The sequence below is a fragment of the Nicotiana tomentosiformis genome, chromosome 12, assembly GCF_000390325.3.
Source record: "Nicotiana tomentosiformis chromosome 12, ASM39032v3, whole genome shotgun sequence".
Taxonomy (NCBI): Eukaryota; Viridiplantae; Streptophyta; class Magnoliopsida; order Solanales; family Solanaceae; genus Nicotiana; species Nicotiana tomentosiformis.
In genome coordinates this window covers 1,941,058-1,956,893 of record NC_090823.1, presented here as the reverse complement: position 1 = coordinate 1,956,893, position 15,836 = coordinate 1,941,058, and the positions used below count along the sequence as shown (strand labels likewise).

Sequence of the window (15,836 nt, the reverse complement as noted above, 5' to 3'; positions counted from 1 at the left end):
TTAATCATTTACGGGATCTGTCCCCACCTTCCGCACATTTTTAAGATTTACATCTAGAATTATTATCCTTAGCTAGATTTAACTCATCATTATATAAATTTAATAGTTTAACCGAAAGTTATACTTTTTGGTCAAACAAGATGCTAATCTATATTCGTAGTCTCAACTACCTCTATTCGTCTCGTTTTGAGCTCTTACGACAGTATGCAAACACAATTACACAAGCCCAGCCAAGCTGTCTGTAGTTTGATGAAATTCATGAATATTCAATTACCTTTTGCAAGAATATGCTTGAATTCGCTCAGCAGCTTGATATCAAATGACCGAAAGTTTAGCCCCTGAAACACGGTAGACTATTGGTACAAGTATCATAGCTAGTTCCTAATATGTGGATAGTTAGTTCTACAACAACAAACCCAGTGTAATCTCACAAGTGTGGTATGAGCAGGGTAGAGTATATGCAGATTTTACCCCTACCTTGAGAGGATAGAGAGTCTGTTTCCGATAGACTTTTGGCTCAACGAAAGATGAAAAAGAAGCAATAGCAGCAAGCAGAAACAGCAACACAATAATAGATTAACCATAGCTAGTTCTATTATTGATTACTTGGGATCATATCGATATGGGCAGGAATCTTGAACCTTACCCGAAAGTCAGCAAGATCGATCTCTTTCATCGTTGATTCCGGGACCTGAGGATCGTCCTCGGGCATCTTCGAAAAGTCGGACCTGGCGTTTTCACTACGAGGGATTATTTCCTCCACCGTAGGGAAATTCTCATCTTCAATGGCAACAAAAACACTATCATCATGAGGAGGTATACGCACCGCCAACGGGATAGGGTCAGACGCCGTGCCGGAACCAGAAGGTACGTTAACCATACTTTCGAGCGAAGATGTTTTAAGTACGGAAGGGTTAGAAGCAACTGGAAATCACCAAAATCAGGGGAGTGAATACGGAACAACGAAGCAAAGAGAAGACAGGGATTCAATGTGAAGAATAGAGAAGAAGACACAGGGATTCAATATTAAGAGTATGCAAAACACAAACGAATGGTCTCGCATCCTTATTTATAAGAGTTCTAGCGCCAGGACCGAGAAATCAGGCCATCATTACCCAGCACACGAATCAAAATGCTAGGAGCACGGGAAACAATGTAAAGCATCAGGAAAACGCACCATAATGATGCATGATGTCATGACGTCATTCTGAAACTATGCGACCCAAAAGGTTGCGGCTCACAAAAGGTCATATCGTCACCTCGTCTGAAACGCCACTGCTCGACTTGCTCGCCCAATTTTGCCAACCACAATAAACAGAGTTCGCTCATCAAGGCCGCCTAGGATTGACCTTAATAAGCGGAGAGACTAACTGTATAGGCCAAAATCTGCCCTAGGACATTTAGCGTAATATGACATTAAGAAAAGAGTCGGTCGAGGTAGACCAGGATGCAACAAAGTCATCGGTCGAGGTAGACCAGGATGCAACAAAGTCATTGGTCGAGGTGTCAACCATGAGCTGTAGTATCGATACCGACGAGAGCCGTAATCGAGGTATCGACAAGGGTCGAGGTCGAGGCTGAATATTAATGACAGGAGCTGTAACGGTTAGTTTGTTAGGGTAAAATATTAAGAAAGAATATTCTAGTGGATATTCTGTGCACTTGTACTACTAGGATTTCTTAGAAAAATGTCTCATATATATATAGAGAGAAGAGATAATGATAGGGGCATGTAATATTCATTTTGATAAGAACACTTTTCAGTAGAAGATTCTCTCCTATATATACAAAGATTGTCTTTTGACAAAGATTCTTGCTCATATTATTCCACATCTTCCCACCAAATCCGAGGATTATTCAAACAAATCTTGGGTCTTTCTGTCACTCATCATTATAGGGAGAAATATTCGTCTAATCCATCCATTATTGGGTGAATTATTTTTCTTATTTACTTGAATATCATTTATTGCTATTTATTGTGAGTTACACCTCCATTATTGCTCATACTTTAAGAATATTTTGCGCTCGTTGTCATTAATCATTTACGGGATCTGTCCTCACCTTCCGCACGTTTTTAAGATTTACATCTAGAATTATTATCCTTAGCTAGATTTATCTCATCATTATATAAATTTAATAGTTTAACCGAAAGTTATACTTTTTGGTCAAACAAGATGCTAATCTATATTCGTAGTCTCAACTACCTCTATTCGTCTCGTTTTGAGCTCTTATGATAGTAAGCAAACACAATTACACAAGCCCAGCCAAGCGGTCTGTAGTTTGATGAAATTCATGAATATTCAATTACCTTTTGCAAGAATATGCTTGAATTCGCTCAGCAGCTTGATATTAAATGACCGGAAGTTCAGCCCTTGAAACACGGTAGACTATTGGTACAAATACCATAGCTAGTTCCTAATCTGTGGATAGTTAGTTCTACAACAACAAACCCAGTGTAATCTCACAAGTGAAGTATGAGGAGGGTAGAGTGTATGCAAATTTTACCCCTATCTTGTGAGAATAGAGAGTCTGTTTCCGATAGTCTTTCAGCTCAACAAAAGATGAAAAAGAAGCAATAGCAGTAACATCAGCACAATAATAGATTAACCGTAGCTAGTTCTATTGCTAAATTTTACAATCATGTTTATACTGATGCTTAAAGGAGGGATCACCAACCTCAATAGAGTAACTTGTTGATAACATCCAAACTATTCGTCCTTTTGGAGAGTGTTAGTCGTTTTGGTCCAAATGGAAAAATCAAATCTAGCTCCAAGCGATCCGGTGAACTCAGCCCCAACTGAAGAACTTGTTGTGGAAGTATTGGCGGAGAATATATCAGTACGGTCTGAGTCTGAATGGTGCAAGTTGAGAAATATTCCAATATCACTAAGGTATGATTCTGAATGTTGCAAGTTGTGAACTATTCCAAAACCATTCATTTGGCTGCTGTTTGAGACGGAGAAGTAGTTTGATTCAGGGGTTGTAGGAGAGACAAAAGAGGCACCTATTAGTTTGTCATCAGAATGGGAATTCTGGAAATGTTGATTTCTGTCTGTTAAAGAGAATGTTGGTTGTAGTACAGAAGTAGTAGCTTGTTGACAAGTATGGTAGCCTTTGCATGTGATCTTAAATACATAAGGATCATCATCTGACCTTTGTATATATTTTGTTGCTTCACAGTTTTGCTTGTACCTATGTGCACATTGGTAGTAACTTCTGCAAAATATATGTGAAGTTGGCATCAGCATATAGGGACTTTGTTTTCTAGTATATTGTTGTTTTCTTAATAATGTACAACAACAATAATAACATACTCGGTGTAATTCCATAAGTGGGATCTGGGAAGTGTAGTAGGTTATTTCCGATAGACCCTCGGCTCAAAACAAGCATGCATAATTACAACAGTATAGAGAAATGATATACTGTAGTGGAAGAGTCAACGTAGCAGTAACAACAACAAGATAATAGTAAAATCAAAACACAACATTATCAGATAGTAATATAAATCTAACTATATAGACATACGAGAATAGCAATACTACTACTGGAATGAAAGGAAAGACGTGCGGCTCCCTACTACCCTTCTACCATGTTTTCTTAATAATGTACTACTAATAAAGTAGAATGACCAAAAAAGGATCCGAACTTTTGATATTTAAAATTGAAAAGTAGATAAGCATGTTCTTGAGCCGAGGATCTACCGAAAACTGTCTCTCTGTCTTCATAAGGTAGAGGTAAGGTTTGCGTACACATTACTCCTCATACCTCGTTTGTGGGATCTCACTTAGTTTTTTGTTGTTCTAAAGGTAGATAAGCATGATTATTGTTAGTGCATATAATATTTAGAACATGAAAAGTTTCCTTTAAGGATATGTGAGATTACAGACCCCTTAATTTGTTTAAAATGTAGATTATTTAGTGGAATGTTGAAATTAAATGAACTTTAATATAGCAGAAAAGATATAAAGGATCGTGCAACCTATAGTTTTTATGCAGGGTATTGAAATTGAATTATTACCTTGGATATTTAGCTCCAACAATATATCTCTGTCCGTACTTTCTCCAGTTGTATCCATCATCAAGAGAGCTTTCAGATCCACCCTCTCTGATGAACCTGACACATGCATGTTACCGAGGGGTCGTTTTGTTCGGAGACAAGTTATGCAGAGATTAGTAATGTGAGAATTAGAATGCAAAAATTAGTGTAATGATTATTTCTTTTTAGATGCATAGTTTGATATAATGCAATTTAGTTTACAATGTATAATTTAAAACATGTGCTTACTTTTATAGAAAATAAAAACTGTTTACTATTATTATTAGGATTAATTTTGTGTAAAATATTCGCATTCTTACATTCTATCCCGCATAAAATAATACATACATTTTCCGTATCTTATGCATGTATTATTTGTGAGGAAACAGAAGATTTTATGCGGGGATTAGGTCTCTTCCCTGAACCTTACAAACAATAGAAAAAGAAGAATTTAGAAGAATTTTCTGATTGTGTAACTGTTCTTTGTGCATGTGTATATATACAAAACAAAGAGAATAAAATCTGTTATTCCTATCCTACGTGTCTTAATGCTATTGCTCTATGTATAACTAACAAGGAATATGCAAATAAGAATACAAAGAATTCTGATATCTACAAGTTTCTCACACGCATCTCACGTGTGAAGAATTCTCTAGAATTTAGTATTAGTTGATTATTCTTGGATGTATCGAGATTGAACTTCGAAACTCTGTGTTGTCTTTCTTCTTCTTGTCTCTCTAATCCATCTCTGCTTGGTAAATCTGTATAAGCCTTAGAGAAATTAGAGAAGCCGATTCCAACAACAAACAACCTCGAGGATAAATGAAAACTTATGGGTAGCAATTTGAACCCAAACCCATTTTGACCCGTCCAAAATTAACTCAAAACTTAAAAGATAAAGAGTTGTTTAATATAGATATGAGGTGTTCTCTTTTGAACAGACCAAAATAAAGTGTCATAAAATATATATTTACCTCCTTTTCGAAATATCTATGAGCTCCGACTGATCATTGAAACTCCTTTTGTTCATGCCATCACTTGTTGGTGGTAGAGGCTGTGGAGATTGAACAGCTGATCCACTCCATTTGAGAAGTAACAGAGATTGCTCATAAGAAGAAAGAATCTTCTGCAAAAGCAACTGTGGAGTCGCTTCAGAAGTGGAAGTTACAGAGTTGAAGTAAGCTTTAAGCTTCTTAGTGTGTTCCATACCTTGAGTTAGCTCATTGATGAGTGAGTTATAATCCAAATTAAAACCATAATCCATTTTCAAAGAAGGAATTGTAAAAGAAAAAAGGGAGCTAAATTTGATGGAGAAGTTGGGTATATGAATTGATGGATTTTCTAAGAGTGGAGACGTTTGAACTTTGAATATTGTAAATAACTTTTTAGACGTGTGGAATAAATGAGACAGTATATAAGGTGGTCCAAATGTTGAGTGCTGACCAATTTAAAACCTTTCTTTCCACGTCGTTTCCTTCATACCTTAAAACCGTTTGGGTTAGGTGAAGTTAAGTACACAGTTTTTAAGCACCAAATGATGAGAAAGTACGTTTTAAGTGTTGTTATTTGTTTTGTAAGTAAGAAGTTTGTTTGGATATAATTGTTAAAGCTGAAAATAAGTTGTTAATACGTTTGATAAAGAAAATTACTGATATATACATTATAAAGAAGCTGATAATTGCAAGATTTTTAATTCAAACACTACTAGAAATTCGGTAAAAATCGGTCAAAAAAACAGACCAACGTTGGTCGGTAATGGCCAAAAACCGACCAAAACGTGACAATTTACGCGTGGACAGTATTTTTGTGGTCGGAAAGGCATACCGACCAAAGTTGGTCGGAACGGTCAATTAAATTCAAAAAAAAAATATTGCAAAAGAAACCGACCAAAGTTGGTCGGTATTTTAATTATGTAATAAAAAGATTCACCATCTGGGAATCGAACCGGGGTTTGTACTGTAGCAGGATACTATTCTACCACTAGACCATTGGTATATTTTGTTTTAAGACTGTCTTTTATTTGATTTATACTCTTTAATTGTATTTTCGAACGAAAATAACCGACCAAAGTTGGTCGGTTTTATTAAAAAGTAAAATTACCGACCAAAGTTGGTCGGTTTTTTTAAATGACCGGCCGAATTAACCGACCAATTTTGGTTGGTTTTTTTCATATTAATTTTTATTTATTTTAATTGAAAAATCGACCAAAGTTGGTCGGTTTCTTGAAACATAAATTTCGCGGGACTCAAAAATAGTTTCCCGTATTTTTGCGCCAAAGAAAACCGACCAAAGTTGGTCGGTTTCGTAAAAAAAAATTAAAAAAATATATATTTTGAAAAACCGACCAACTTTGATCGGTTTTTTGACCGACCATAGTTGGTCGGTCGACCTTGGTCGATTTTTACCGAATTTCTAGTAGTGTAAATTGATTCGAAAACAAAATAATTTCTTTCTCAATTCGCTTTCAAATTTGGATTGATTAGATAAAATTATTCATGTTTTTGCAAAAATTGGCACAATTTGTTAACAACAAGATCATATAGGGGAAACAATTTCTTATAAGAGGATAAATTCCAAGATAAAATAAGGAATAAAATAATAATACCAATTACTCCGCTCCATCTGTGCGCCCCTAAGGAGAACTGTCTTTGACTAACTAACCTTTAATTCCATGTCCTCCTCTATATGAAAAGAATTTATTGATAACGGATAGAAACTAAGGGTACACCAATCAGAGAATCAAATTCTCTATTAGTTATCACAGTCAGTACAGTAAATAGAGAAAACACAATATTTACAATAAAAACTCCATGCTCAAAGGATTAAAAACCTCGACCTATCCCAGTAAGATTTCAACTCTACTAAAACGAGCAAACATCAGATTACAACCTGTTGCAATTTAAGAATTAAATTCTTAATCTCTCACCCCTTATAATAACTCTATTGTAAGCCTTTTGCAATAACTCTATTATAAAAGCAACACTCTTGACTAACTCTAGTCAAAACAACCAAAACAATAATGGTTAAATGATGTCCTACAAAATACTTCTAGAAAGCCGTGTAGATTTACAAGTAAAGAACAAAAGACAAAGACTCAACAAACATAAGGACTCAAGACATCTTTAGCATTGGATCTCGTCCTTGGTTTGTAGCAACTTTATTTTTGAGAGCACCTAGAGGAAATAGTGGCGGCTGGCACTTGAAAAGATAGGTTTTTTCAGATTGTCAAGTGTTAGGTCAACCCTTGTGTAATGTTATTTATATATGACAGAGCATGTGTGAAAAGATAGAGACATTTTACCTTTTGGTTTGGCCTCTAGCAGCAGCGGCTGTGCCACTGCATTGCTGTCAATTGGAACAGTAAGACAGCTTTTACAGCTCTAGAGTTGACTGTACGACAGTCGTAGGAACTGATCCTATTTGTTCCCTTATCTGGTTTCTCGAGAATTTGGCTAGACAACTAAACATTTCTTAATGGGCACAAGAAACTGATTGTATTAGGTTCCCATCTGGTTCCTCAATGAAGTGTGACAATCATCAAAACCATAATCGCATAACTTATTAGTAATTTATTGTTTAGAGTTAAACAACAGAAGTTGAGATCAAGATGAATGTTAAGCGACAAGAGGGGTTGCTCAGATGGTCAGTATTCTTCACCTACAATCCCAGGGTCGTAGATTCGAGTCACCAAAGGAATAATACCTCTAACAAAGGGGGATCAAAGGGGAAATATGCTTGAATTCACTCGGGGAATATTCATTAACCTTTTGCAAGAATATGCTTGAATTCACTCAGCAGCTTGATGTCAAATGACTGGAAGTCTTGAAACACAGTAGACCATTGTTACAAATATCATAGCTAGTTCCTAATCTAGGGATAGTTAGTTCTACGATAACAACAATAAATTTAGTGTAATTTCACAAATGGGGTCTAGGAAGGGTAGAGTGTACGCATACTTTGCCTTTACTTTGTGAGGGTAGAGATGTTGTTTACGATAAATCCTCAACTCAAAAATAAAAAAAGCAATAACAGCAAGCAGTAACAGCTGCGCGATAATAAATTAACCATAGCTAGTTCTATTGCTAAATTTTACAATCATGTTTATACTAATAGAGTAACTTCATCAACCTCAATAGAGTAACTCGGTGATAACATCTAAACTATTCGTCCTTTTGGAGAGTGTTAGTCGTTTTGGTCCAAATGGAAAAATCAAATCTAGCTCCAAGCAATCCGGTGAACTCAGCCCCAACTGAAGAACTTGTTGTGGAAGTATTGGCGGAGAATATATCAGTACGGTCTGAGTCTGAATGGTGCAAGTTGAGAAATATTCCAGTATCACTAAGGTATGATTCTGAATGTTGCAAGTTGTGAACTATTCCAAAACCATTCATTTGGCTGTTGCTTGAGACTGAGAAGTAGTTTGATTCATGGGTTGTAGGAGAGACAAAAGAGTCACCTATTAGTTTGTCATCAGAATGAGAATTCTGGAAATGTTGATTTCTGTTTGTTAAAGAGAATGTTGGTTGTAGTACAGAAGTAGTAGCTTGTTTACAAGTATGGTAGCCTTTGCATGTGATCTTAAATACATAAGGATCATCATCTGACCTTTGTATATATTTTGTTGCTTCACAGTTTTGCTTGTACCTATGTGCACATTGGTAGTAACTTCTGCAAAATATATGTGAAGTTGGCATCAGCATATAGTAACTTCACATAACCAGTATAATTTTACAATAACAACAATAATAACATATGCAGTATAATTTTACAAGTGAATCTAGAGAGGGTTGAGAGTATGCAACCTTACCCCTACTTTGCGCAGGTAGAGAGGCTATTTCTGATAGACCTTCGACTCAAGTATGCATGCATAATCAGAACAGCACAGAAAAAGGATATGTAGTAGTGGAAGAGTCAAAGTAACAGTAACAACAAGAAGATAGTGGTAAAACCGAAACAAATACAGCATCGTCAAATAGTAATATAAATCTAGCAATAAAAAAATACGAGAATAACAATACTAGTGCTGGGATGAAAAGAAAGATGTTCGACTTCCTACTACCTTTCTACCATGTTTAAAAGCAGAATGACAAAAAGAGGATCCGAACTTTCGACTCCCTACAGACCCCTTAATTTGTTTAAAATGTAAATTTATTTAGTGGAATATTGAAATTAAATGAACTTTAATATAGCCGAAAAGATATAAAGGATTGTACAACCTATAGTTTTTTATTCAGGGTATTGAAATTGTCTTATTACCTTGGATATTTAGCTCCAAAAGTATCTTTTTGTCCATACTTTCTCCAGCTATATCCATCATCAATAGGACCTTCAGATCCACTCTCTGCGCTGACTCTGACTTCTTCACTCCATATGGGCTGTGATTTTTTGCTACACCCATTCAAGAACCATGTCAGTTTACCTAGAAAAATAAATTAATTCTTTCTCTATTTCATTTCATATAACGGTGTTTAATTAGATATGGAATTCAAGAAATAAAAGGACTTTTGCCATGGAATTTTCTTGGCGATAAGAGCATTTCATTAAGGGGTCGTTGACGGGTTATGCAGGAATTAGTATTGTGGGGATTGAAATACAGAAATTAGTGCAAAGATTATTTCTTTATGGATGTTTAGCAATAATTGTTATATTGCAATTTAGTTTACAATATATACTTCAAATATGTGTTTACTTTTTATTAGGAGGATTAATTTTTTCATTTAGTGTGTTTAACCCGCGATCATATTTCATATTTTACATTCTATCCCACTTAAAATAATACATAGAATCCCGGATAACTTATGTCATGTATTATTTGTGAGAAAATCAAAAGTAACAACCATAAACGCATAAAATGAGAAACTTAAAGTTAAAGAATTGTTTAATAAGAAATGTACCGTTCTTTTTTAACGGAACAAAAGATAGAGGTCATATTACCTCCTCTTTGAATTATCTATGAGCTCCGGATGATGTATGAAACTCCTTTTCATGTCATCACTCTTAGGACTTCCATTGGCAAAAGATGGAGATTCAATTGCACCAATTGTTGGTGGTAGAGGCAGTGAGGATTTGGGTGTTGAGCCACTCCATTTGAGAATTAACAGAGATTGCTCATAAGAATAAATAATCTTCTGCAAAAGAACCTCTTGAGTTGTTTCAGAAGTGGAAGGTACAGTTCTCAAGTAAGCTCTAAGTTGCTTAGTGTGTTCCATGCCTTGAGTTAGCTCATTGATGAGTGAGTTGTATTCCGGGTTGATAGAAAAGTCCATTTTAAAAGAAAGAATTGGACTGGTTTTACCACCAGAATGCCTATGAGATAGTGGTCGGCCTTTCAAATGCCTTCTTCTTGACTTTTCTGAGAAGCCCTTTACGACTATACAGGACAGGGGATGTTCACCTTTGAAAACTTAACTACTTAAGTCTTTTTCAGAAAGATAAAAGGGGAGGTATTATTGTGAAACCTAGCAGCTTAGCTTAGTAGCTTAACTCTTTCAGTTGGCGTGGCGCTTTGATCTTCTTATTTACATAAGTCTTAATAATAACAACATACCTAGTAAAATTTTACAAGTGGAGTCCGAGGAAGGTGGGGTGTACGCAGATCTTACTCCTACCTTGTGAGAGGTAGAGAGAGGTTATTTTCCACAAGATTGTAGGAAATTTAGACACAACAGGAATTTACTTATGAGTAGTATGCCATTGATAAGCAAATTATTGGCGAAAACGAGGAGAGTCTTGGAATGATGAAGAGAGTGTGATGTAGCTAGTTTATCTAAGGTTCTAGGGTTCCATAAATGTATATGGAAAAAGAAAAAACTTACCTTTTTGCAGTTACTTATGCTTGCTTTAACGTAGATTGTCTATATTATATCTTTTGGGGTGTGACCCTTCTTTTGACCTGCATGAATACTGGAATACTTTGAGCTGCGAGAAGTTGGGTGCATGAAATGATGGATTTTGTAAGAGTTTTTGTAGGAGATAAGTGAGGAAAGAAGAAACTGTTAATGAGAAACTTGAATCTAAAAAGGAAAACTTTAGAGTGTAAATTATGAGAAAGTGAACAAGGAAGGCATGTAGACAGAAAAATTGACTAATTCAAAATATTAAATGCTATTCAACATCTGTCATTCCGCGTCCTTTCCTTCTATTGGTGAGATTAGACCAGTGCTGCTTACCCCAAGAGCACGATTGATAGCCTGTTTGACCCATAAATTAGCTTACTTTAAGAATTATTTTTTTAAAATTACTTTTGAAAAAAGTATTTTTGTGTTTGGATAATCAATCTGAAAAATACTTTTCAGCAATAATTTGTGTTTGCCCAAATTTTTCAGAAAGTACTTTTAGGTATTAAATTACGAATAAGGACATGAATATATTTACTTAATAGTTAATATTATAAGTAAATAAATAATCTCAAAAATTTGTTATTACAGGCAATAATTAAATCTTTTCATTTTATTTAAGTAAAATATAAAAATACTTAATTCTTTTAATATAAGTTAAATATATTAAAATCATTCAACAAATATAAAAGCATTCACCCCTAAAGTCACTATATATTATAAAGTTATCCTAAAAATAATAAGAAATATGTATACATTAATATCATAAGTATTAGGTTTAACGATTATTTTGGTATATACTATATTTTTTTAAGGGTACTCTTGGTAAGAAGAAAAGTCAAAATTGTTACTGCTTCTACTTTTGAGAAGAAACTACTTTTTTCTGCTTCTCACAAACTGCTTCTGTTTCTTCCCAAAAGCACTTTTTTCCCCAAAAAAAGCTTGGCCAAACACCTTAATTTAGGAAAAAAAGTACTTTTGGGAAAGAAAAAAAAAATACTTCTAACCTCTTGAGAAGCTTGGCCAAACATGCTATGAGTTAGCTTAAATTATATACGTAAATCTTTTAAATACCAAATGCTGAAAATACTTTTTCACTTAAATAAGATTAAGTTAAAAGAAATGTAAGAACATTTTAAGTATTAAAAAAACACACAATAGTAACATTCATAGTCAGAATTTATTACCTACCATAGAAATTACAAAATGAAATACTACATCCGTTTCAATTTATGAGAACTTCTTTCTTTTTTAGTCCGTGCCAAAAAGAATGACTTTTTTCCTTATTTGAAAATAATTTATCTTTATACAATGATTTATAACCACACAAAATATATGTGCCTTATTTTACACCACAAGTTCAGAAGTCTTCTCTCTTTTCTTAAACTCCGTACCCAGTCAAATGAGTTCACATAAATTGAAACAGAGGGAATTGTTTTAATTAAATCATTAGTCATGAAATGACTCACTTTAAATTGTTTAATATTACCCATTGAAATACTTTTAATAATATATCTTTTTTAGCTCTTAAATTAAATGAATTTGGTGTATGTTCAATTAAATAAATTTCTAATGCAGATTCCCTTGAATATTACTACGTAAGTACTTATGTACAAAATAATATTTTCACTTATTATGAGATTAAGTTAAAAGAAAATGTAAGATCATTATTTAGAAAAACACAGTAACAATCATAGTCAGAATTTATTAGCCAAAATAGAAAGAAAAAAAAATACTAATAGTCATTAGTCAGGAAAAGGAGTCACTTTAAAGTTTAAATTGTTTAATATCAACCACTGAAATACTTTATTAACGTATCCTTTTAACTACTAGTAGTCATACCCGCGCGATGCGCGTTCAATATTAAAAACTATTAATTAAATTAAATTGTTATTGTGACTTATATAGTCATTGAATAATTTTTTTTGTTCTAATTATTTTATTTGGACAAGGTGAGTTGCTCTGATGGTAAGCACTCTCCACTTCCAACTAAGAGGTTGTGAGTTTGAGTCACCCCAAGAGCAAGGTGGGGATTTCTTGGAGGGAAGGATGCCGAGGGTCTATTGGAAACAGCCTCTCTACCCCAGGGTAGAGATAAGGTCTGCGTACACACTACCCTCCACAGACCCCACTAGTGGGATTATACTGGGTTGTTGTTGTTGTTGTTGTTATTATCCAATATTTAGTATTTTTACATTGTTAATAGAATTATTTTAGCATATTACTTTGTTTAATATTTTTGTCTGCTCGCTTTCTTTTTGTAATATAAGAGAAGATATATATATTTTATTAATCTTGAAATATTTTTATTTTAAATTTTATTCTATTGTTGTCAATAATATTATGTGAATTTTAATAAATAAAATCTCTATTAAATTAAAGGGACTTATATAGTTATCGAATAAATTTTTTGTTATGTATTATTTTTATTATATTATCCAATATGTAATATAATTGCATTGTTAATAGAAAATTTATTAGCATATTACTTTGTTTAATATTTTTATCTACTACTTTCTCTTTATAATATAATAGAATATATATATTTTATTACTCTTGAAATTTTTATTTTATTTTAAATTCTATCATATTGTTCTCAATAATATTATCTAAATTTTAATGAATAAAATCTCTATTAAATTAATGAGACTTATATAGGCAAATAACTTTTTAGTTCTGTATTTTTCTTCATTATATTATCCAATATTTATTAGCATATTACTTTATTTAAATTTTTGTATGCTACTTTCATTTTATAATATAATAGAAGGTATATATTGTTTAATTTTGTATTTTATTCTATTATTATCAATAATAATTCTGATTAAATATACTTTTTATTTTTAAAAAGAAAAACAAAAAAAAATAAAAACAAAGAAATTTTAAATTGTTCGTTTTTTATTTTTTTGTAATTTTATTTATTTTAAAATAATTTAAAAACTCCAACTTGAAACTACTCTCCAATTTGAATGGAATTATTTTTTAATTTTCGTTTTTTATTATAGAATATTTTATTTTATTATTTTATAGATATTTAAATTCAAAAACAATAACAAATAATTAATTATTAACTATTTATGTCATGCGATTTTTTTCTAGACTCTCACTTGGTTTAAGAAGATGATTTTTTCTCTCATTTTAATAATATATAGATATAAATATAGATTTATTTTATTATTTTATAAATATTTAAATTCAAATATAATAATCAATAATTAATTATTAACTATTTATATGACGTTACTTTTTTAGACCGCCACTTGACTTCTCCTCTTCTTTTAATAATAATAATATATAAATATAGATTTGGTGTATTTATATAATCATAGGATTCAATCAAATACACTTCTAAACTGCCGGAATACCATACCTTATATATATATATATATATCGTAAACCACGCCAATTTTTTTCCAACAATTTTTACCTTTTAACCATGACGAAACTCTCCGTCGCCGTACTTTTCCTCTTATTTACGCTTTCCTTTGCTCGTATTCCTGTAAGTCAACCGGAAAATGACGTCACGCACCTCAAACTCCCTTCAGAAAATGACGTCATCCGCCCCGAACATCCTAATACTCTACCGGAATTCGACGATTCGGCGCCTATTCTTAGCCTTCCTAAAAGCGCCGATAACGAAGAGACTCACTCCGTCCATTCGATGCCGTTGACCTTAGTCAAGTTCCGGCCGATCAACCGTCGATTCCGGCTCCGATCTAACCTACCGCTCCGCCTATGTCGCCACCATTTCCACCACCGGTATCCGGTATCACGGCGTCAGATCCCTTATGGCAATGACATGATACTCTCTTCCGGCAAAAACATTGACTTTGATAAGTTTGTATACCGTGTCGGCGTGCGTGAAATTCCGGCGGATCAGGTCAATTTCCCCCACTACCATCACGATGACGAAGACGATGACCACAAAGAGGAGAAGATCTCGAAGTTTCTCGACAATCGCGAGAAGCTTGGTAAGATCTCGAAGTTTCTAGACGATGATCGCGTGAAGTTTGGTAAAAAGAAATTGAAACGTCAAAATCAATTCCAGGCTCATCGATTTGATAAAGAAGATGATAATGAGGATGACAAAAGATCAAAGCTTTATGCGAAGTATTATGGTGAAGACCAATATAGCTTTGATAGAATGAAATTGAGGAAGCGTTTTCATTATCGCGATGCTGAAGAAGAAGAAGAAAAGGCTAAGTGGCATAAGAGGGGAAAGAAGAGAGGTGGGTTCATGAGAAGTATTCGCAAGTTTTTTCATCACTACTTTGATTGAAGCAACAGTAACAATCAAGTGTAATCCCAGGAGTTGTGTATACCTTACCTCTGCTTTATCTACGGAACTAGAAAAACTGTTTTTGATAGATACAATTCAGAAAAAATAACTACTTTTATTGAAGCATATTTATAATTTAACTTTGCTTTTGTGTTGTATAATAGTAGAATGTTTTTATGAGTTATATTATGTTTTTCTTTTGTTTTATGTTTTGTTTTGGATGATGTTGCTCCTTTGTTGTTTGTAAATAACTTTGCATCCATGTGGAGATGTAGTAGGAAGTGTTCTTATTATTACTATTGTATGAATACGTTTTTGAATATGTTGTCATGTGATTGTAGTACATACTACATAATTGAGGTCTTGGCTTATACAGAACAATTTTGTTTAGCATATTAGAATAAGGTTCCTAATTATTTTGTGACAAAGGTAATAATAAGCTTGAGTTGACATTCAAATAAAATAACTGTTCTTGTCTCTTTACTAGTTATCCTCTGCCACAGAATATGGTATTAGTTGAATAATTGTTGTGATGCTCCGTAGGAAAGTAATGACATTGTTGATGCATTGAATCCCATGTCCTGTTTGGCTCTTTGGGAAGGAAAGGGAGTGATTGGTATGAAGTAGAGCAGAAAGAGGGGATTCAGCTTCTGTCCTGGGGTTTTGGTTAAGTGGTAGGAGCGCA

At 33.6% G+C, this 15,836-nt stretch overlaps 1 protein-coding gene and 2 pseudogenes across 1 annotated transcript; 1 reads left to right on the top strand and 2 right to left on the bottom strand.

The window, feature by feature from the left end:
• Positions 1-2,371: 2,371 nt before the first annotated feature.
• On the bottom strand, positions 2,372-5,402 carry LOC104118912 (probable WRKY transcription factor 53; annotated as a pseudogene).
• Positions 5,403-8,062: 2,660 nt separating this feature from the next.
• Positions 8,063-11,404, bottom strand: LOC104118911 (probable WRKY transcription factor 53; annotated as a pseudogene).
• A 2,835-nt stretch (positions 11,405-14,239) lies between these two features.
• On the top strand, positions 14,240-15,473 carry LOC104118910 (uncharacterized). The gene has a single exon (XM_009630298.4). The coding sequence runs from the start codon at positions 14,309-14,311 to the stop codon at positions 15,149-15,151; it is 843 nt and encodes a 280-aa protein (XP_009628593.1). The 5' UTR covers positions 14,240-14,308; the 3' UTR covers positions 15,152-15,473.
• Positions 15,474-15,836: the final 363 nt, after the last annotated feature.

Coding starts and splice junctions, on each gene's coding strand:
- LOC104118910 (XM_009630298.4), top strand. CDS start 14,309: ATGACGAAACTCTCCGTCGCCGTACTTTTCCTCTTATTTACGCTTTCC.